General features: G+C 38.3%; 1 protein-coding gene across 1 annotated transcript; it reads left to right on the top strand.

Moving 5' to 3' along the window:
• The first annotated feature begins 7,064 nt into the window (after positions 1 to 7,064).
• Positions 7,065 to 8,255, top strand: LOC131678241 (uncharacterized). The gene is made up of 2 exons (XM_058958238.1): positions 7,065 to 7,594; positions 7,668 to 8,255. Exons 1-2 carry the CDS (start codon positions 7,066 to 7,068, stop codon positions 8,114 to 8,116), a joined length of 978 nt encoding a protein of 325 aa, XP_058814221.1. The 5' UTR covers position 7,065; the 3' UTR covers positions 8,117 to 8,255.
• The last annotated feature ends 13,457 nt before the right edge of the window (positions 8,256 to 21,712 follow it).

Genomic DNA, 21,712 nt, shown 5'->3' with positions numbered 1-21,712 from the left:
CGTTGATAATAACATTGAAATTTTTGTCTCAACTCTACGCATTCCCAAAAAACATTTTAGTAAATTTTGAAATGTATGCATTTTTTTGATGAGCATGTTTTTGTTCATAGTCAATCAACTTCGCTTCCCATTCGAAACATTGTCCTTAATCCATATATCGGAACATCTCTTCAAAAAAGAACCCATAACAACTATAAGACCTTTGCTTAGAGATCAGTTATAAAATCCAATTACCACAATTTACCAAAAGTCCTCATGATACCTAAAACAGTAGTTTATTATTGAATATTTAATTAAATTAGGCAGCATCAAGTTTTTTTTTCAATCCAATTAATTATCACCGCATGTACAGAAGAGAAAGACCCCAAAGAGAATCTCTCAATGTTACTTACGTCCTATTCTAAAATTTTTCCAGAATTCTTCTCTCAAACATACGGAGCATTCGCATGTCTGCTTTTTTCAACAACGCCTATGCATGACTGTACAGAGCAACAAGCAGTATGGTAAAAAGCTCTAATACGCACCTCTTTATTGCTATATTAGTTAGAAATTAATTCCCACTTAATTTTTTTGTTAAAAGCATGCAAATAAGAGTATTATTACATATTTTTCAAAAATGCTCAAATTCTTTTTTGCTCATCCAGGACCAGAGCGAAATGCCCCAGTTACAGTGTAATATGCCCTACAACAAAAGGATGGTATGAAATGCACCACAGCAATGCTAAAAAAGGTTGTGCCAATAATGGAGCATACCATCCAGAGCTTAGTGGAGCGTTTTGTCCGGTGGTGAGCTGTTGTGAAAAGCACGAATAGCTCTATAAAAACATACATAGTTTCAAACCATTACAAAAATGATAGTAATTTATATATTCTATTAAGTTGCTCGAAAGAGTTCTACCAAATCCGACTCTTCCCAATCGGTTGAACTTCTTTTATAAAAATTGGCGGAACTTACTTCGAAATGGCTCTTTTGAAACTTTTACGTATATTGTTGTTTTCAGTTGTTTCCGAGCCTTTCAACGGAGCAGATCGTTATACTTCACAGTGGTGTTCGTTAACCCGGGGGAGTCCAGGAAGAGGAGAACTCTAGCCTCTCCTAGACTACCTCGTAAGGGTCCCAAGATGTCATCCTCTGAGAGTGCGCCAACAACATCTAATAAATCCAACGGAAGTGCTACCAAACATCCGAAGCAAGTTGCTCCAGAGCTTGGAAACTTTAATTCTAACAAGGAGTACCCACCACTTCCAGGGACACCAGAAACCCCAAGTGTCCCTCTTTTTCAAACAGACACTCTGTCCAGTAATGGACTAATGAAATTTTCTGACATTGTGGACTTAATTTCCACAGCTTTCAATGTTACTGATCCTCTTAAAAGCCTTCTGATATATTTTCTCCCTATAGTGCAAACATTTTTGAAGCAGTTGACTACTAAATGGCCCCTCCTTGCAGCGATCGTATCCTTCGATGACTAAGTCATCGAACAAGGTCACCGATTCGATCACTGTTCTACAGTGGAACAGCAGAAGTCCCGAAAAACGATTCCTTTAAATTTTTACCAAATAGTTTAAAATGTGATGCTTTCGCATTATGTGAAACTTGGTTAACTTCCGATATAAATCTCAGCTTCCACGACTTTAATATAATTCGTCTGGATCGAGAAAACCCCTATGGAGGAGTACTTTTGGGGATTAAGTGCTATTCTTTCAACCGAATTAACCTCCCTTCGACACCAGGCATTGAAATTGTCGCTTGTCAAGTTCTAATCAAAGGCAAAGACCTTTGCATTGCTTCCATCTACATTCCTCCTAATTTCGGTAGGACACCGAACGCTTTGTAATATCACGGAATTCTTACCGGCACCGCGGCTAGTTCTAGGAGACTTTAACTCGCACGGTACGGTATGGGGTTGTCTTCACGATGATAATAGATCAACATTAATCCAAGATTTTTGCGACAATTTCAACATGACCTTAAACACGGGAGAAATGACGCGGATTCCTACATCACCAGCACGCGCAAGTGCGTTGGATTTATCACTTTGCTCGACATCGCTACAGTTAGATTGCATGTGGAAGGTGATCCCTGAACCCTACGGTAGCGATCATTTGCCTATCGTGATTTCAATTGCTAACGGTTCAAGACCATCGGAAACAATCAATGTCTCGTATGACCTCACACGGAACATTGATTGGAAGAGTTACGCGACCGCGATATCCGCTAAAATCGAATCCACTCAAGAACTTCCTCCGGAGGAAGAGTACAGGTTTTTGGCTGGCTTGATTCTCGACAGTGCGAATCAAGCTCAGAATAAACCAGTACCCAGCACAAATACCCATGGACGGTCTCCCACCCTGTGGTGGGATAGAGAGTGCTCAGAGCTGTACGCGGAAAAGTCCACTGCATATAAGGCCTTCCGGGAAGACGGGTTACCCGCTAGCTATCAACAGTACGCGTCGTTAGAAAGGCGAATGAAGAGTCTAATGAAAGCCAAAAAACGCAGTTATTGGCGCCGGTTCGTCGACGGGTTAACGAGAGAAACAGCGATGAGCACTCTTTGGGGTACGGCTCGACGTATGCGTAACCGTAATAGTACCAACGAGAACGTGGAATATTCAAACCGTTGGATATTCGCTTTCGCCAAGAAGATCTGTCCGGACTCTGTCCCGGTACAGAAAACGTGCCGCGCCGCGTCTCCTTACGATACCGCGAACGAAACACCGTTTTCGATGGTGGAGTTCTCACTTGCTCTCTTGTCATGCAACAATAACGCCCCAGGGTTAGACAGAATCAAATTCAACTTGTTGAAGAATCTGCCTGACACTGCAAAAAGGCGCTTGTTGAACTTATTTAACAAGTTTCTTGAGGGTAATATTGACCCTCATGACTGGAGGCAAGTGAAGGTCATCGCCATCCAAAAACCAAGAAAACCAGCCTCCGAACACAACTCGTATCGACCGATTGCAATGCTGTCCTGTATTCGGAAGTTGTTCGAGAAAATGATCTTGTTTCGCCTCGACAATTGGGTTGAAGCAAATGGCTTACTGTCAGATACACAATTTGGCTTCCGCAAAGGCAAAGGGACGAACGATTGCCTTGCGTTGCTTTCTACCGAAATCCAAATGGCCTATGCTAGCAAAGAGCAGATGGCATCAGTCTTCTTGGATATTAAGGGAGCTTTTGACTCAGTTTCTATCAACGTTCTGTCAGAGAAGCTGCACCAGCATGGTCTTTCACCAATTTTAAATAACTTTTTGCTAAACCTGTTGTCTGAAAAGCACATGCACTTTTCGCATAGCGATTTAACAACATAGCGATTTAGCTACATGGGTCTTCCCCAGGGCTCATGTTTAAGTCCCCTGCTCTACAATTTTTACGTGAATGACATTGACGATTGTCTTGCCAATTCATGCACGCTAAGGCAACTTACAGACGACGGGGTGGTCTCTGTTACAGGGCCCAAAGCTGCCGACTTGCAAGGACCATTGCAAGATACTTTGGACAATTTGTCTACTTGGGCTCTCCAGCTGGGTATCGAGTTCTCCACGGAGAAAACTGAATTGGTTGTCTTTTCTAGGAAGCGTGAGCCGGCGCAACTCCAGCTTCTATTAATGGGTGCAACGATCAATCAGGTTTTCACATTTAAATATCTCGGGGTCTGGTTCGACTCTAAAGGTACCTGGGGATGTCACATTAGGTATCTGAAACAGAAATGCCAACAAAGGATCAATTTTCTCCGAACAATAACTGGAACATGGTGGGGTGCTCACCCAGGAGACCTGATCAGGTTGTACCAAACAACGATATTGTCGGTGATGGAGTACGGGTGTTTCTGTTTCCGCTCCGCTGCGAACATACACTTCATCAAACTGGAGAGAATCCAGTATCGTTGCTTGCGCATTGCCTTGGGTTGCATGCACTCGACCCATACGATGAATCTCGAAGTGCTGGCGGGCGTTCTTCCGCTGAAAAATCGATTTTGGAAACTCTCATATCGATTGCTCATCCGATGCGACATTCTGAACCCGTTGGTGATTCAAAATTTCGAGGGGCTCGTCGAGCTTAATTCTCAAACCCGTTTTATGTCCTTGTACTTCGACTACATGGCACAGAGCATCAATCCTTCTTCGTACAATCCCAACCGTGTCCGTTTCCTAGATACTTCTGATTCTACTGTATTCTTCGACACATCCATGAAGGAAGAGATTCGTGGAATTCCGGACCATATACGCCCGCAGGTGATCCCCAATGTATTTTATAATAAATTCCGAGAAGTCGACTGCGACAAAATGTTTTGCACCGACGGATCAAATCTCGATGGGTCCACTGGCTTTGGTATCTTCAATGATAATGTCACCGCTTCATTTAAGCTCGATGATCCTGCTTCAGTTTACGTCACCGAATTAGCCGCTATTCAGTATGCCCTTGGGATCATCGACACATTGCCCACAGAACACTACTTCATCATTTCGGACAGTCTCAGCTCTATCGAGGCTCTTCGTGCGGTGAAACCTAAAAAGCAATTCCCGTATTTTCTGGGGAAGATACAGGAGTCTCTGCGCAAGTTATCTGAAAAATCTTACCAGATTACCTTTGTTTGGGTCCCCTCTCATTGTTCTATCCCGGGCAATGAAAAGGCCGACTCTTTAGCAAAGGTGGGCGCATTAGATGGTGACATATACTAAAGACCAATCTGCTTCGACGAATTTTTTAGTTTATGTCGTCAGAGGACACTCAACAGTTGGCAAACCTCATGGAGCAATGGGGAACTTGGACGATGGCTACATTCGATTATCCCAAAGGTATCAACGAAGCCTTGGTTCGGAGGGATGGATGTGGGTCGAGATTTCATACGTATAATGTCCCGACTTATGTCCAACCACTACACATTGGATGCGCATTTGCGGCATATTGGGCTTGCAGAGAGTAGTCTGTGCGCTTGTGACGACGGCTATCACGACATCGAGCACGTTGTCTGGGTGTGCGCCGGGTATTGTGACGCCAGGTCTCAGTTAAAGAATTCCCTTCGGGCCCGAGGTAGACCGTCCAATGCTCCAGTTCGTGATATTCTGGAAATTCGCGATTTCCCCTGTATGTCCCTTATTTAAACTTTCATAAAAACGATAAATATCCCAATTTAGCCCTTCTCTTTTATTTCTCGTTTTTAGAAGTTTCCTCCTGCCTTGTGGAATCGATCAGCTCCAGAGTGCCACGATGTAATCGCCGTTTCCCTTACCACTACCGAAACTGAAGCGAGAGCGACTCGAGGTCCGATGACTCTTGAAGGATTTCCCGCGGATCCGAAGTATACCATCCGCCAATCCGACCTAGACTGAGGCGCTAATTTGCTTCGCTAATCTCCCGTTTGCCCGAAAGTTGCAAGTTTTGCTCTTCTTTCCGGTCACCATATACGCCTTCTCTCCCCTGTCCTTGATACAACTGCTACTACGCTGATGTGGAAATAAGCCCCCCTCTGAATATCTTGACCAAGCATAAGTCTTCGTTAAAAAAATCAAATTTGTATTCTGTATTCCTAGTTTTAAGATAGCTGTAATTTTTACTCTTTGTTAAAACTATTGTCCTCCCTCTTGTATCCCTAGTTTTAAGACATCTGTGAAATTTCTCATAAATATTTGTTCCCCCTTTTGTGTACTAAACTATATTGTTAGTTTTAAGATAACCGTAAAATATTTCGTAAAATACTATTACTCCCCCTCTTGTATATCAAAGTGAATCCCTTGTTTTAAATTTTTTCATAAAAAATCTTTTGGCCCTCTCTTGTATATTGAATCTTATTTCTAGTCTTAAGATAGCTGTAAACTTTCTTTTCCTCTGTAAAAAAAAATATTTCAACATTGTAACCTCCTAGTTTTAAGATATCCAAAATGTGAAAACAAAAGAATTTGGCACCGCTAAGCTAACGCATTTGTGCCTATCAAATAAACGAAATGAATAAAAAAGTCACGAAAAACGGCTCTTTTTGACATTTTATTTATATATCTATCGGTGATGATCTATGATAATAGACTTGCACAGCAAATATACACTAAACTAAACGGAGCAGAAAAATTAAAAAAAATAGGGAATTTTGGAGACAAAATGACCCAGTACCCCACTTTCCCATATTTCTATAGAAATAGGAATATCGTTTCAATACTAAGATTATTTCCTTTAAAAAGAGATATAAATTGTAATTTTCTGATTGCTACTTCAAAAGTTATATCATTTAATATATTTTTCCTCCGCATTTTCCCATAGCACCAATTTCAAAAATTTCAAGCGAAGTGGGCGGGGGTCTAGAATTGTCCAAATGATGTGAAATTTGGCATCTGAGCTTACTTTGACATTTGTCACAATATGAGAGGGGGGCCTTTGAGAATTCGAAAAAAAAATTTTTTTGCAATGCCCTATTATTCATGGCTAATCGTACGTCTATGAAAATTGGAAAAAAATCTGTATATAGAAAAATAAAGACGTTCTGGAAAATATTGGCATTTTTCTGATTTTGTAATCTTATTCGCTGACTAACGAAACTAATAAATATATTTCCACTACATTTTTTTTATTGGAGAGATACGTAACACATATAAATCGCATAACTTTCAAAATACGCATCACTTGAAAAATCCACATAAAAATTCAGATAACAGAGTATTGAGTTTAATTTAATGATATTCTTATATTTACCCATCAATTTTTCCTCATTTTTACACATTTCACGACGGTGTAAATTAGAAGGATGATTGTGTTATGATTAATTGTTGACAACCTTCTCAGGATCTGTCCCACTTTCAGCCGCACTGTTCGGCAGACACATTTAAAATATTCGAATTGGACTGCCCTTTTAATAATTGCTTCATTACAGAATAGTAGTTTTTGTGCTGCATTAATTTACCTAAATGTGTGCCGTTTAGTGAATTTTGAAAAAAATAAATATAATAAATTGAATCGGATTCAACCCTGCACCACCAACTTTCACAAGAACTACTAAAGACTCATGCCTTTGATAACCCGCGTTCCTCGATACTCAAATATCACCATCCACTCTCAGAACACATTTTAATATCATGCATCAGCTTCGTCGTTTCAGTTCCTACTCTGATCTCATCGCAGCAGTAAACACTCGGATCGGTTTGAAAAGTGCGAGAACAAATCACAGTCGGTGCAGTAATCAGCAAGTGATAACAATGAGACTACCGCAAGCAACCGCAGATACTCTTTGTCTGGTGGGTCTATTGTTGGCACTTTGTGTCGGTTCGCTGGAAGCTGGTCGCCATCGCAAATGGAAAAGCAAGCGAAGCTCCGACGTCCACATCGAGATCTATCACCCGAAAGGGTTGATAGTTTGGTACCCCCAGAAGCCCGGGGTGGTCAAATTCGGGATCGAGATATTTCTGAACAAGCAATTGATGATGGCGGAAGAGCCAGTCAATTGTGATATCTGCCAGAACACGACCGAGGTTTCCTATGGGAAGTTTATTATCGAAAACGACGATGCGATCATTCGCGGAGGCGACCATTTGATGTATAATGCTATCAAGCAGAAGGCCAACGGATCGGCGTACATTACGAGAAGTAATGAGTTTTATGTTTCTGGTAGGTTGACTATGAATAAATTATAGCAGCGTTGATAAACGTGCAATTTTGCTTATATTTTCTTTTTTTTCAGAAAGCCGCATCATAAGCCGACAAAAGAAGGAATGTTCGTTGAAGGGCCGTTCTAGCCTAGAAAAGTCGAAACAATCCCTGCTAGAGGAGGAAATTTATGTGCTACAAGGCGTGGTGCACGACATATTTCTGCACTGCAATAATGTCACCCGATCGAGTAAGAATCTATACCTGAACTTCCGCCCGGCCGATACCCGACTCGACTCGAAAGGTCTGTACAACTACACGCTGAATGTGCTGAAGGAAATGTTGCCCCAAGTGGACTGGGAGACCGTGCTGATCCATACTTTCTACTATGATGACGGAATTGCGTTCGAAGTTAAGACGCTGATCGATAAATTGAAGGTACTGCAGATGTCAAAGAACTTCAATCAGTTTACCGTTAGTGACATGGATGACTTGGACGGATCGTCTAATCCGGATAATGAAATCGAATTGTATGATGCTTAGAGAAGGGTTGTACTTTCTATTTGAACGAAGATCACAGTCCAATATGTTTGTAAGTTTCGAACGCCATGTCTGCTAGATGGACGATACTATAGTTAGGGTTTTTATAATTATTAATAAACATCTTTGAGTTGAAAATAAATGTTTGTATCAATAATTGTATACTCGAGACTTAATACTCAATCGAACAGATAAAATTGGTCAATGCGTCGAAGTGGTTGTAACTAAATTGACTTATATAAAATATTGTATTGTATTGAATTGTTTATTGGGGTTTTAACCTTGATGTTTATTCTGGTTTTAATCCGAACATAATGCCATAACTAAAATATTTTAGTTAAATTGAAACATTGTTATTAGGATATGGAAAATTTGCCAAATTTGCTAATGAGGCCATTGGGTTGCCTGCTGATTGAAGTTGATTATTAGTGACATAAAATCCTTCTACGAATAAAAAAAAGTATTTCTATAGGTAATAGTTGTTCGTCCACAGCATAGAAAAACTAACATCAACGGCACAACAGCTGACACAGAACTAAATGACTCGGATTACATGACCCTTTTCGAAGGCTTCCCGACAGCCTGCGTCAAACTGTTTTGAAGGAAACAGCTCCTGCCTAGTAGGTACCAATAACAATTAGCGCCAAGCTGTTGATAAACCACCACCAGACCCGGATCCCCTCTCGGAAATTGAATCAATGTTTGCGAAACACAATGCACAAAGGCATATCGATTGTTTTGCGTTATTTGGAAAATTGCTCGGTAACCAATTTGCCCCTTTTTTGCTGGCATTGATACGAAACTGGACGACTAAAAAAGTTCTTTGTCAATTGTTTCCCAATATAGGAATAAAATTGTTCCCAAATTAAATGTGCATTCGGGTGTTCCGCATTGTAGTGCATCTGATTGAACGAAAAAAAACTGAGATTTGCGCCAAAGCGAAACGGCTAGAAAAAGCGGGAAAACTATTTCCGCGAGTCCAAAAAGTTGGGTGTATTGTGTACGCAAACCTCCAGCTGCGCGAACACTGTAATGTGCAACCACGTCTACGATTTTCCCCCTCATTATGTTCGATACAACCGTTGGGATGGCCTTTTACTCTCCAGCCGCTCCAGGGCGCGACGGGATAATGGGTGCGGTTGAAACGAATCTGGTTGGCCAGACTGTGACCCCAGATTGGCTCAGTAGTAGGGTCACAGCGGAACGCTGGATTCCGGCGGTGCAGAATCGATTATTCGGAACCGATTGCAAATGCGCAAGAAGGACAAAAACGAACTTTTCAAAATGATCGATTCGTCCTTCGGATGGGAAACCATAAAACCATCGATGCCAGGGACACTTGCGGATCGCAGCAGAACCGAAATCACATCATGACGTGCAGGTTTCCTTCATTCAGGCCAAATGTTATGCTTCGAATGAAAAGCTGTCCTATCGTTATGGGAGCCATAATGTTTTTATAGGTTTACAATGAAAACAAATCATTAAACAGTGCCAAAAGATGTGCAGAATGACCTTGGCTTTAAAGTGACGAAGATGTGTTCATTTTTTCCTACTTTCCCCTATGCTTCGCTATGTGGAACTGAAATGTTCATGCAAAATTCAGCACTGGTTGTAAAGTAATTTTTCTTCGCTGCAGGGAAAAGGACCGGAGAGTTTCACGCTAAGTTCACAGTTGCTTCGGTCAGACCTTGTTTTTTCCTGCATATTTTGCTGGTGCATCGGCCTTCGACCAGAAAAGTTTCCATTTGAACTGGCAAAAGCAATTTCACGCCGCTTCGGAGAACTCAGGCTTGGAGTGTATACAGACAAACCAAAATAAATCGTAATTTCATAAAATTGGTTTGCCTGAATCATTAGAACGTTGGTGCAATTTCGCCATCTAACGTACTAATGCATTAATGACGATAGATTTACGAATTTATGGTTTTATACTTTTATTTATTTAGAATGTTTTCGGACTCTATCGAAAACAAGCCGTAAAGAAGGTAATGCGGAAAATGCTAGTTCCGGGTGCGTATGATAAACAACATATATGAAATATATGAAACTCATTCCATAAATTTGTACACCAGAAAGAGTGCACAGTGTTAGACATAAATACTTCCTTGGATTAGATCAGTGGATTCAAATCCAGGTGTGAATTGGGCGATCCTAATATTGAATAGAATTATAGCGTATCAGAAGAAAAGGTTGCATCGACTTTCGCGCAAAATAACCTATATTTAAAAAAAAATGCTTGTTATGTCAAATAGTATTTATCAAATTCCTTACATTTAAGGTAAAAAACCTATTTTGACTCTATTAGGAAGGGTGCTGCACATTCATTCATTCACCCTACAATTGGTTAATTAAATTAAGAATAAAATCCCTATTTTATTACAAAAACCGATAGAGCCCATCTCTGCCCTTGTATGCAAAAGTGACGTAAGCGCCACTTTGGTCAAATTTCATTTTTTCATATTTTTGAATTCTCCACAAAAAGCCACGTCTTTCAGTGTAATTGTCTTTTAAAAATTATGCAAAATGGCCTTTTAAAACAAGAAAAACAAAGTGACGTAGGCGCCATTTTTTACCAAAGTGACGTACAGGTGCAATATAGTATTGAAGGTATATTTAACAAGGCAAAACAATTTAATCTTAAGCTGTTGAATCATAAGTAAAGTTGGGAGCACCATTTTGTGATGTAAATGGCTAGGTATGGTGTTATATTTATGCTAGGGTGGTATTCAAATTAGTGCTTTTAGCACGATAAATTTTTTCAACTATTTATATTTTATAAATAAGTCTCCTGCAAGTTCGAATGCTTCTTTAAAGCAGCAAGCTTAGTCTTTTTCAACATGTATTTTTCATACCACAATAATGTACGTATGTATCGGTGAAAACTTTTGTTTAAAACTTTGACCGCTGTTGTTCTATATTCTATCATTGTAGAGCGCAATTGGTACCCAACCAACTAATTTCAAAACCAATTCCAACCAAAACACCTGCGAATGAAATGGAATTTATTCAAGTCTCATAAACCGTGAGTTGAACTGTTTTCCGGCTCCAAATTTATACGAAAATTTCAGTCCGAGGCAATGTTAAGCCAGGTTCATTAATTTTTCAAAGTATAGCATGAAAACTGGTATTAATATAACATGAACATTAATAAATTGTATATTTAAAGGCTAAACTAATTTTGAAACCATCTGAGAGACTTTGTGGATTCGAAATGAGTAACCCATACCTGTGAAACGTTTGTACCTGAATACACCTGTTATTCGACACGCTTGATCCACTAAAATGCAATCAACTCCAGAATAACCGTGTACTAGGAAGACTTCAAATGTGCTTGAATAGTTTATAGACAACCTATATGATGTATTTTGATGTGCCGTAACAGTAAAAGGAATATTCACTAAAAATTACCAAAGAAGCGGGAAACCGGAATTACCGGGATCAGTCGTTAAATGGAACACTGTATCCAAATGTCTTCAAATATGATTGTATTTTTCACAGATCACATAATTTGATGTGCCGCATGACAGAAATAATTACGAGAATTGTTTGGTCCGAACTTCCATATTCCAGAATTGTTAATAAAGTGTCCCTATTTGGCATTGAATTTGCATTGCCCATAAATTATAGAGTTGATATTACAGACAGAAATGTTTAACAAAAACGTTTCATCCCGGATGACTTTACATGTGATAGCATTGTTCGTAGAAAACCGAGCTGGTGCACCTTGATGTGCCGCGTGACAGGAATATTCACTTAAAAATGTGTCCGTTGAAAAGAAATCCGAAATCACCGAATGTGTTGTTAAGTTTCTCCGTGTTTCCGGATGACTTTACATGTCTGTAGATCATCGTTAATGTGCCGCATGACAGGTATCTTCAAGTATAAATATTTCACAAACATGGGTAGCGCATTCCATATTCACTAGGACTTCCAGCCCAGAACTGCTTCCAAGAGGCCCACAAGATACCAAAATGAAGTTATAGTGTTCAAATGTAGGATAAAATATACAATACATTTTACAATAATGCCTGACTTGCAACTAAACTTTGGAAAATTAATGAAAATGAGCTGAATGGCCCTCGGACATAACTCACGGAACATCCGTATATATCCAAAACCGACCATCTGACTAGACCACCACATATAGCCTCGGAAACTTGAAGGAAGTAATAATCATTTGCAGATAATTCAGTTGAAACGGTTTATAATATACGACACGTTTTACCCGGTACTTTTAGTTTGTATACGTACGTCAGAATTGCATAAAAACAGTGAAATGAAATCGCTATTTTTTGCAAAAGTGACGTTAGCTAAAATTTACAAGGTTTTTGCCAAAAATTGAAAATTTAAGCAATTGGCTATTATCTACGATTGATTCTACACATTTTGTACAGAACAGATAGTTGAAACATTGATCGTGCTTTTGAAAACATCACGAAACACAAAAATTGGTTTCCTGAAAAATATTTCTATTGGCGCTAACGTCAGAATTGCATAAAAGGGCAGATCTGTCGAAATATAACAATATATAAGTTCAACCTTAAAACTTCAGAATAATTTTTAATTGATTTTATACTAAAATGTAAACACGTACTCGTTTGACCCTAATGGTCTTCTTTGACAGTAGATTTAGCCACATGGGTTAGCATTTTTGACAGTTATCCCAGCAAAAGGAAATGGATCGAGGTACACACATAGAAAAAATCGTGTAAATTTACGTCCCCTGACCCTGACATTTGCGAGCTTCAAATATGACTCAGTTTTACGTTTGATTTTAATTTTACACGACGTTGATATTCGTAAATCATGTAATATTACTCCACAAACAGAATTCGTTTTGAATGGTAGGAAGTGTAATAAAGGGCGAACACGAAATTATTGCGACACCGAAAATGTCATGCCAATTTTCTTATAATGTTTAAAATCAAACCAAATTTTTAGGGTAGTTTTATACATATACTAGCTAATACCCATCGCGCGTTGCTGCGACTTTCTACGAAATAGTAGAAAAACACAATTTGTTCTGAAGCGCCATCTGGCGGGCAAGTAATCCCCAAGCAATAGCACACAAACACTCTCCAGAACAAATGCCTGCTATGTATAAATTTTGTCGGCAATCGGTTAAGCCGTTTGGGAGTCCATAAATCATATACATACAAACATTGACTTTTATATATATAGATAGATAGATAGATAGATTTACTTCAAAAATCAAAAGAAAAGTAATTCGATGGAGCCTTGAGTGTAAAATTGAACGCATTTTCGCTTGATGCCCTCCATCAAAGTCTTTACAGTGTCATCCGGTACCAGCTTCTCAGTTTTTTCCATGTTCTTAACATGTCCTTCTCGTCTTTGACTGTCTTCTTGCTCTTCCGAAGTTCCCGCTTCATCATTGCCCAGTACTGCTCCACCGGGCGCAGCTCCGGACAGTTTGGCGGATTCATGTCCTTTGGAACAAAATGGACAGAATTGGCCTGATACCACTCCAGGACACTTTTAGAATAGTGGCATGATGCCAAATCTGGCCAAAATAGCGGAGCTTCGTCGTGCTGATGCAAGAACGGCAAAAGGCGCTTCTCGAGGCACTCAGATTTGTAGATCTCGCCCTTTGTAACGAAAGGCTCACTCCTCAGTCCGCAAGAGCAGATAGCCTGCCAAATGAAGTATTTGGAGGCGAACTTCGACATTTTCTTCTTCTTAAATTTGTCGTCCACATAGAACTTGCTCTTGCCGGTGAAAAACTCTAACTCCGGAATTTGCTTAAAATCGGCTTTTATGTACGTTTCGTCGTCCATCACACAGCAGCCATATTTTGTCAGCATCTTCTCGTAGAGCTTCCGTGCCCGAGTTTTAGCCGTCGATTGTTGCCACTCATCGCGGTTTGGGAAGTTCTGTACCTTGTATGTATGTAGTCCAGCTCTCTTCTTTGCATTCTGGACGTAGCTCTGCGACATGCCGATCTTTTTAGCCAAATCACGGCTTGAGACGTTGGGATTTGCTTTAATCATCCGCTTCACCTTTCCCTCCGTCTTTTTGTTCTCCGGTCCTGGTCTTCTTCCAGCTCCCTTGGCGTGCTCCAACGTCAACCGCTCCTGGAACCGCTTCAACACTCTGGAGATGGTTGAATGGTGAATGTTCAACATTTTTCCCAACTGCCGGTGCGACAGGTCAGGAAATTCCAGGTGTTTGGAAATAATTTGTTCTCTCGACTCGCGTTGGTTCACCTCCATTTTCGTTAAATCGAAAAACACGACTTCGAGTTTGACAGCATGTAAACAATACACATCAATGAGAAAGTGTGCAAAATTTGGTTGATTTTTACCCAATGGTAAAAAATTTATGCCCTGTTAAATGTGTCGCAATAATTTTGTGTTCGCCCTTTATTATCTCATTGCGCATGTAAAGTATATGTTTCATGTAAAATTAAACGAAACACGGTAATGTTTCGTCATATCGTGAATTACGGTTTGTTAAATTGTGCCATGTTTGCAATAACATCAATGATAAAATTCATATTTTTTGGTGTGTAGTTCTTTATATGGTGTGGTCGTAATATATAAATTTCAAAAAAATGTTTTTTCTTTGTTATTTTGCGTGCAAAAAAACCGAAAGAAAAGTTCGACAACGTAGTTTCAACTTCAGCTGCATCGGAAAAAACAAAAACAGCATACGGCTCAATGACCCAATTAGGGTCGACGGCTCACATGGGTAGTATTGGTAGTACTACCCCACCTAAGTCAGTGGTAATTACCCACTCGAAAGTTCTAACAAACCAAATCCTGAGATTAGCCACGTAGGTATCTCGCGCACCCAATGCACGCGTCTGAAATTCTCCATGTACAATAATTATGTTTTATATTAACCCTAGAACGTTGCACTGGGGTACAAATGTACCCCACGGCTTCTTTGGAGCCGTGTGAAGACGAGAATTCGGTATTTATCGTCCTGGGACTCTAACCATAATTCAATTTAGAGTTCCTAGTAAGAGTAGGAAAAGGTGGTATAGCTAGTTTGCTTATAGCCTACGTGGAAGCAGGTGTCAAAGTTGGCGTTGGGGTACATTTGTACCCCAGTGTACGGTTGCCGTTAGTGTTTCGTCAGGTTTCGTGCTGTCAGTGGAAATGTGATTCGTGACAATATCAGTTTAAATACTGGTTATTTTACTGCGTAAGTAACAATTAGTATTATATAATCGTTTTTAACCATTTATTCAATTAATTTAATTTAATTTTGAAGAAAAACAAGAAATCGTTCTATTTTTTTCGATTTTTATTGTTTTATTGTTTATTTTTTATTGTTTTGCAAAGCAATGGCTCGCAAGTATAATTTGCGCACAAAAACTGCTGTAACAGTAACGTTGCGTCACCAATGTATTATTGATCAGAAATATTTTTTCCTTTTAATTTTCACCCCATTTTGTGGTATTTTCCAAAACCCGATTTTTAAACTTTCACTCTTCCAAATAATTGCAATTTATCAAAGATATCGAAATTCCATTCTATAATATTTTAAGACCATTCTTTCAACTTTTAGAATCATTTGATTTTTTTCAAATCGGTTGAAAATTCGCAAAGTTATAATAATTTTTGTGAAAAAAGTCAAAACCGCGATATTTTCCGATATAAACCGTTCAAAGCAATCTATGTATCATTGATTCAGTAAATACCGTACTTTTACTTGCACAGCTCTTTTTGAAATTAAAAAACGAAGAAAATGATGTATTATGCATTTCTTTTGCATGCATTTTTACCTGCGAAAATTGCGATCAAACGCGAGGGGTACATTTGTACCCCAGTGCAACGTTCTAGGGTGGAAAACGCAAGTGCAACGTTCTAGGGTTACTGCTCCCTAATTCATCTTAGCTCCTCTATTAATCTCACCCATTTGAACACGTTAGTTAGAGCAGTATAGCAGATATATAGATCTCTATTCAACGCATTAGCTCAAATGGCAGGATGGACTTTTCGCTTCGCTCAAACGGGAGCATTTCACATTTTCCAGGCAAAAATTTTAACTGTACTTCTTCTTAGGTACGTAGCAAAGATGATGATACCTATTTAAGCGCAATCCAGTCACTAGTCTAGATCTTAAAACAATTGAATACCTGAATCGATATACAAAATAATTTCAATGCACTTTTATTCAGATTAAAGAATTTGAACTTGCAGTTTTTGACGAGCGGAAGATTACTGTCATTGTGAACCTTGAATCCACTGGGAACACTTTTGGGGCCACATTTTCAGGTAGCTGTTAGCATATCAACCAAAAGAAAAGAGATAACTAAATTTGGATATTTATCGTGCCTAAAATATGTATATGAAAGACATATAGGCGAGATTGCGGATAGCCAGCACATATCGGACGGGAACAAGACCGAAGGGAATCGTTTAGCGGAGATCTACCGCTAAAATACTTGGCACACGTTTAGACAACATGTTTAATGTCGCGATAACCATCACCATAAGCGCAGAGATCGCTCTCCATGACCTCGATACGCCGATGATGTGCACCCAACGTATAATGATGACGTATGGATATGACCCGAGATATCACCCGGATAATGTCGCGACCCTCATCCATCCCCTTGAACCACGGTTTAATTATACCTTTGGGATTCTTAAACTTCCATTGTTTCACAAAATTTGCCAATTTTTAAGTGTCCTCTGACAAAAAACTGGAAAAATATCACCTTCTAATGCATAAGTATCCATCAAGGAATTCCGTCCGAAAATTGTTAAAATCGTGTTCGACTATCTTATATTCCGATGAAACTATACACGTTTCACCGACATGGAAGACAACACATTTTCCACAGTTAATAAAGATATTGATTCAAGTGCAATTTTGAAAAAGGGCGTAAACGTTTCTATGTGCCCTAATTTAAGGGGATCCTCTTATATAATTGTGCAAAAAGTACCTAATGCTTGATAATTTTTTTTTGAAGAAGTAAAATGACTTAGACATGAGCGCTATTCTGCAAAAAGTTTTTTGAGGTTTCATTTATAAAATAAAAATTTTCGAGAATGACGTGTCAAAAATGGGATTCAAAATGGCGGCTCCAGCAAAAGTTGTTTTGAAAACCGACCTCATCTGCGGGCACGAAACATGAAAAAAATCGATATAGAAACAAAATGGCGACCACTTGAAAATAAAGTATCGTTTTTTCGCATGATTTTTCCACTTCTGCTGGCTGCAAAAAATCGTTTATGATCAAAATATTGCGATTTTGTATGTTACAATGCCCGAGAATGTTGTCTTCTTGTAGGCGGGCCAAACCCGAAGTTAATTGGTTGAATGGTTCAAAAACGAGAATGCCCGTAGATTCGAAAAATCTTGTTCCGAGAAAGCCATTTTTGACACCTCACACTCGAAAACTTTTATTTTGAAGATGAAACCTTAATAAACTTTTTACAGAATTACGCACATTGAGTTCTTGTCGACCGGTCTCACGAACACTTATGCAGTTTCTGGGTTGGAAACAATCCCATTTATTTTGCCATCTTTGTTTATTATTTTCCACCAGCTAGAGAGATAGTATTTTTGTCATATGACGTGTACGTACATGTGCCGTAGAAAAGTATATGTCTAAGTCATTTTACTACTTCAAAAAAAAAAAAATTATTCAACATTAGGTACTTTTTGCCACAATTATATAAGAGGGCCTCCTTAACAAATTTTTTGTTCGATTACTGTATTACAGCAAAACTATCTGAGATCGAGTTATATGGAATGAATACTTCCGTACACTGATAAAAATGTAAAGGTTATGCCTATTGATTTTACACATAAATTTTTGCAATTTGCGGTGGCATATAGACACTATTTGCTATCTCATAAACCTAATGTGTGTATTTACAAGAAATATTAATCTTACATTCACATTTCATAGCTATAAAGCTCATAAAACCCGATTCTATAAAAATACGCACATATAACTTATGTGTGCGCATACACAGTTTATACAGTTGACACATAGAAGGTATGTGTGCGCTGTATAACATTAGCATTTCTTACTCATATGGATTTTAAGTGGATTGAAGCAAATAGAATTAACGTTTCAATTTTTTTGAGCGCACAAAAAATAAACACTGAAAAAAATGTTGTGTCATTTTTCACACAAAAACTGTTTAAAACTTGAATTGCAAAACATCTATTTTTTATTTTTTTATATTTCGTCATCAAATGAAAAGAGAAAAAAAGAACAACAAAAGAAAAGAGAAAATCTAAAGAGAAAAGAAACAATTTGAATGTGGTTGTATGATGGAAAACTTAACGGCAAAACAGTTTTTCTAACAATAACTTTACACATAACTTTAAATTTCATACTAATTGACATACAGAAATGTAATTCTATCACAGAATATAATTGTAAGTTTAATTTTAAATCAAAATGCATTTAACAAAAATATTCCAAAATGTGATACTTGTCGAGATATTTGGAATCTTGCTCCAATACAAACAATTAATTCCCTTTTAAAAATTATTCGCGTTACCCTATCATAAAATATCAACAATATAATGTTTATCGTTTTAAAGACGAAAAAGAAATTTTTTCAGTGTATTAGGATCATGGTTAAACCTTAAATAAAAAATAAAAAAACTATATTTTAATAATTCGTACTACATATTTGCAGTCAAAAATACAATTTTCTTTTCTAAACGCCATTTTAAATCAAAATGCTCACAAAAAATATTTTCTGAAATGTGGTAGTTCTCGGGATATTTTAGATTTTATTTTAGCAATAGAATGTAAGGGAAGTGAACAGCTAAACAGAAACGTATGTATTGGTCGTGGTCGGTGACGTGGTGAGGGTGGGCTTGGAGTGCAACAACAGAGTTTATGGTACATTTTCGGCACATTGTGCTTTGTTCTTGGTGTTGGTTTTCTGAAGTGTTTAAACGTATAAAGCCGCTGATATTTGCCGGGTAGTACAATCGTTCGATTTGGTTGCGCTGAAGTGTGATATTTATCAGAACTTATACTCATTCACGAAGATAGGCGGATGTTGAAAGAATAATTTTTATCCTGTGAGAGTTATTGTCGTCTATTTAGTACGGAGAAGCGAGTTGCATTTTTTTGGAGTTGGAGTTGCATTTTTTCAAGCTAAGCATTACGGAATTAATTCATCGAACGATAAATCTTTCATAGATTCTCGGCAGTCGGCTGCCCAGAGCAATCAATACATGATCACACTTCGGAAAGTTTCATAGATCGTATCATTTATGAAGGTGAATCCAAAACAAAAAGCTCTTTCCCGTGGCAAACGTGGAGATGCAGAGGTATACACGGTTTTCTCCATAAAAACGTTTGTTACACTAACATTCCTTTCCTTCCCCGATGACTGTAAGGACGTGGCCGACGCTGTTATTGACGTTTCAAAACATAGAACTCTCGAAACGTGCACATTGAGGATGGATAGCTACTCCAAGCCTCCATTCGTTTCTCTGAGCAATTTTGCTTGTTCTGGTCAATCACGGAGTAGCAACTATGAATTGTATGGTCATCATGCTCCTGCTCAGAATTATTTTGTTTTTTACGACCTTTTCAAAAGTTATTCGCATTTATCCATCAACAACAAAAGAGTTTTCAAAAGGCCCATATAATTTCCTGTAAATCTCCCCAAAACATCGAGGTGATATTGTAAACTATTTGAAACTAGGGACTGATCACTTGTGATGCATCTTTAAAAATCAGCGAAATTAAAATTAAAAACAGCGAAATCCATCAAAATAGAAATTCATAATGTATTTTGCGCTACGTGTAAGACGTCAAACCCAACAAAAAACTAGCCCTACATTCAACAAAACGTTGAGCAAAGTGGATCAGCGTAGGACGTTTGTTAAACAAACTTTTCTGCGCGGGAGTGCAAAGTTGATGCAAAAATGGATACTAAATGCATTTTAATTATTTTGTTTTCGTATAGCCAGTGGTATAGCTTTCAAATGGCTTACAATATCGTCTTGATATCTACGAGAAAGGTACGCTCTGACCCCCCTCTCGGCGGGCCTGTCCACAACTACATTTCTCAAAAACTTCAGTTCCTACCAATTGGTGGCGACACAGTGCACAAATTGTACATTTGCTAACAGTACAAGCAAACACAATATTGGTACAAGCATCAGCTACTAGATGGACGGTTATCTTTAAATATACTTTGCTTGCTTAATACCTATATGTAGGTAGAAGCATAACGGTTAAATTGAAACGTCTACAGGTTGATTGGAAACGAGTGTCGAATGCAAAGCAAATACACTGAAGTTTTTTTTATGCGGGGGATCGTCCACATAAAAAACCGCTTAACTTTGAAAATCCGCGCAAAAAACCTTCATAACTTTGAAAATCCGCAAACAAGGCGCATAAAAAACCACATAAAAAGACTTCAGTGTATTTGAAGAGTAATCTGTATCGCAGTTGCACCGCAATCCTTTCCAGGCTGTTCGGATAGAATTTTTCCACTCATGAAAAAGCTCGCTAGATATTTTCATAGTGCATTTATGCATCGACTGGGCTTCGACCATTCTACATAATAATCAGTTATAGGTTAACGATTTTAAGAAATTGTCGTAGTGATGGTCATTCACGAATGTTAGAATATATACAGTAACAAACAACAACCTCTAACAAAAAGATTTCAAAATTGGCTTATACGGGCACCATTCTTCGTTAAAGTTGTAAGACTACACCATAAGGCTAAAAAAATCGTTTAATGTGAAACGCTTTCTTAGCCGTAAACCCCTGATGGTTAGACTTTGTTACATCTGTGTATCCACCTTACCGAAAACATGTAACTCTTACCTATATCTAACCACACTGCCATCTGGTGGTAGCATAGTGCATCAGATGTGTCCTTGCTAGTAACACTAACAAAGATAACGCTTACCGGGAATAAACTCATTGCACTGTGTCTGAGCTATAAACGAACGCTTTTTTGCGAGGATGAGCGTCATACTTGTATGCAAACTAGAGAATTGGGTGTACAGTCGGGTCTCCTACTACGCGAAAACTGGTGGCGTGAAGAAGAAATCCGGGTACAGGTATACCTCGATTTGACATACTCACGATTTAACATACCCTCGATTTAACATATTTCGATCTAATGTAATTTTTACCTCGATTTAACATACATGCAACTTTTTTTTAAATTTTTTTAATTTTTTTAATGAAATGTTAAGAATCAATATCAATTTTATTTTATGATCCACTTCCAATGTTTAAAGAAACATAATTTATTTTCGTTTTTTCGCTAGAATGGCGAATATTTGGCAAGGTTAAGATAAATATGTTGTTTATGATCAGAAGAGCAATCTAATTGTTTAATTGTGAATATTTGGTTTCTATGTCACTGTTAGGTGGATACAATCAGTAATATCCTCGTAAATATTTCGTGTGATGAATAAAAAAATAATTCTATTCGAAAACAAATATTTCTTTTGTGTTTCGATTTTACATAAAATTCGATTTAACGTACATGATTGAATCGGAAAATGTATGTTAAATCGAGGTATACCTGTAGTAGGAATAAGAAATGTCTCATCCAGTGGCGTAGCCTCATCAAACCAAAATTGATTGGATTAAAAAAAATTGATGCTGGCTGATTT

Source organism: Topomyia yanbarensis, chromosome 2 (genome assembly GCF_030247195.1).
Source record: "Topomyia yanbarensis strain Yona2022 chromosome 2, ASM3024719v1, whole genome shotgun sequence".
Classification (NCBI taxonomy): Eukaryota; Metazoa; Arthropoda; class Insecta; order Diptera; family Culicidae; genus Topomyia; species Topomyia yanbarensis.
The sequence above is the reverse complement of the archived record's forward strand: the minus strand, read 5'-3'. Positions and strand labels throughout refer to the sequence as shown.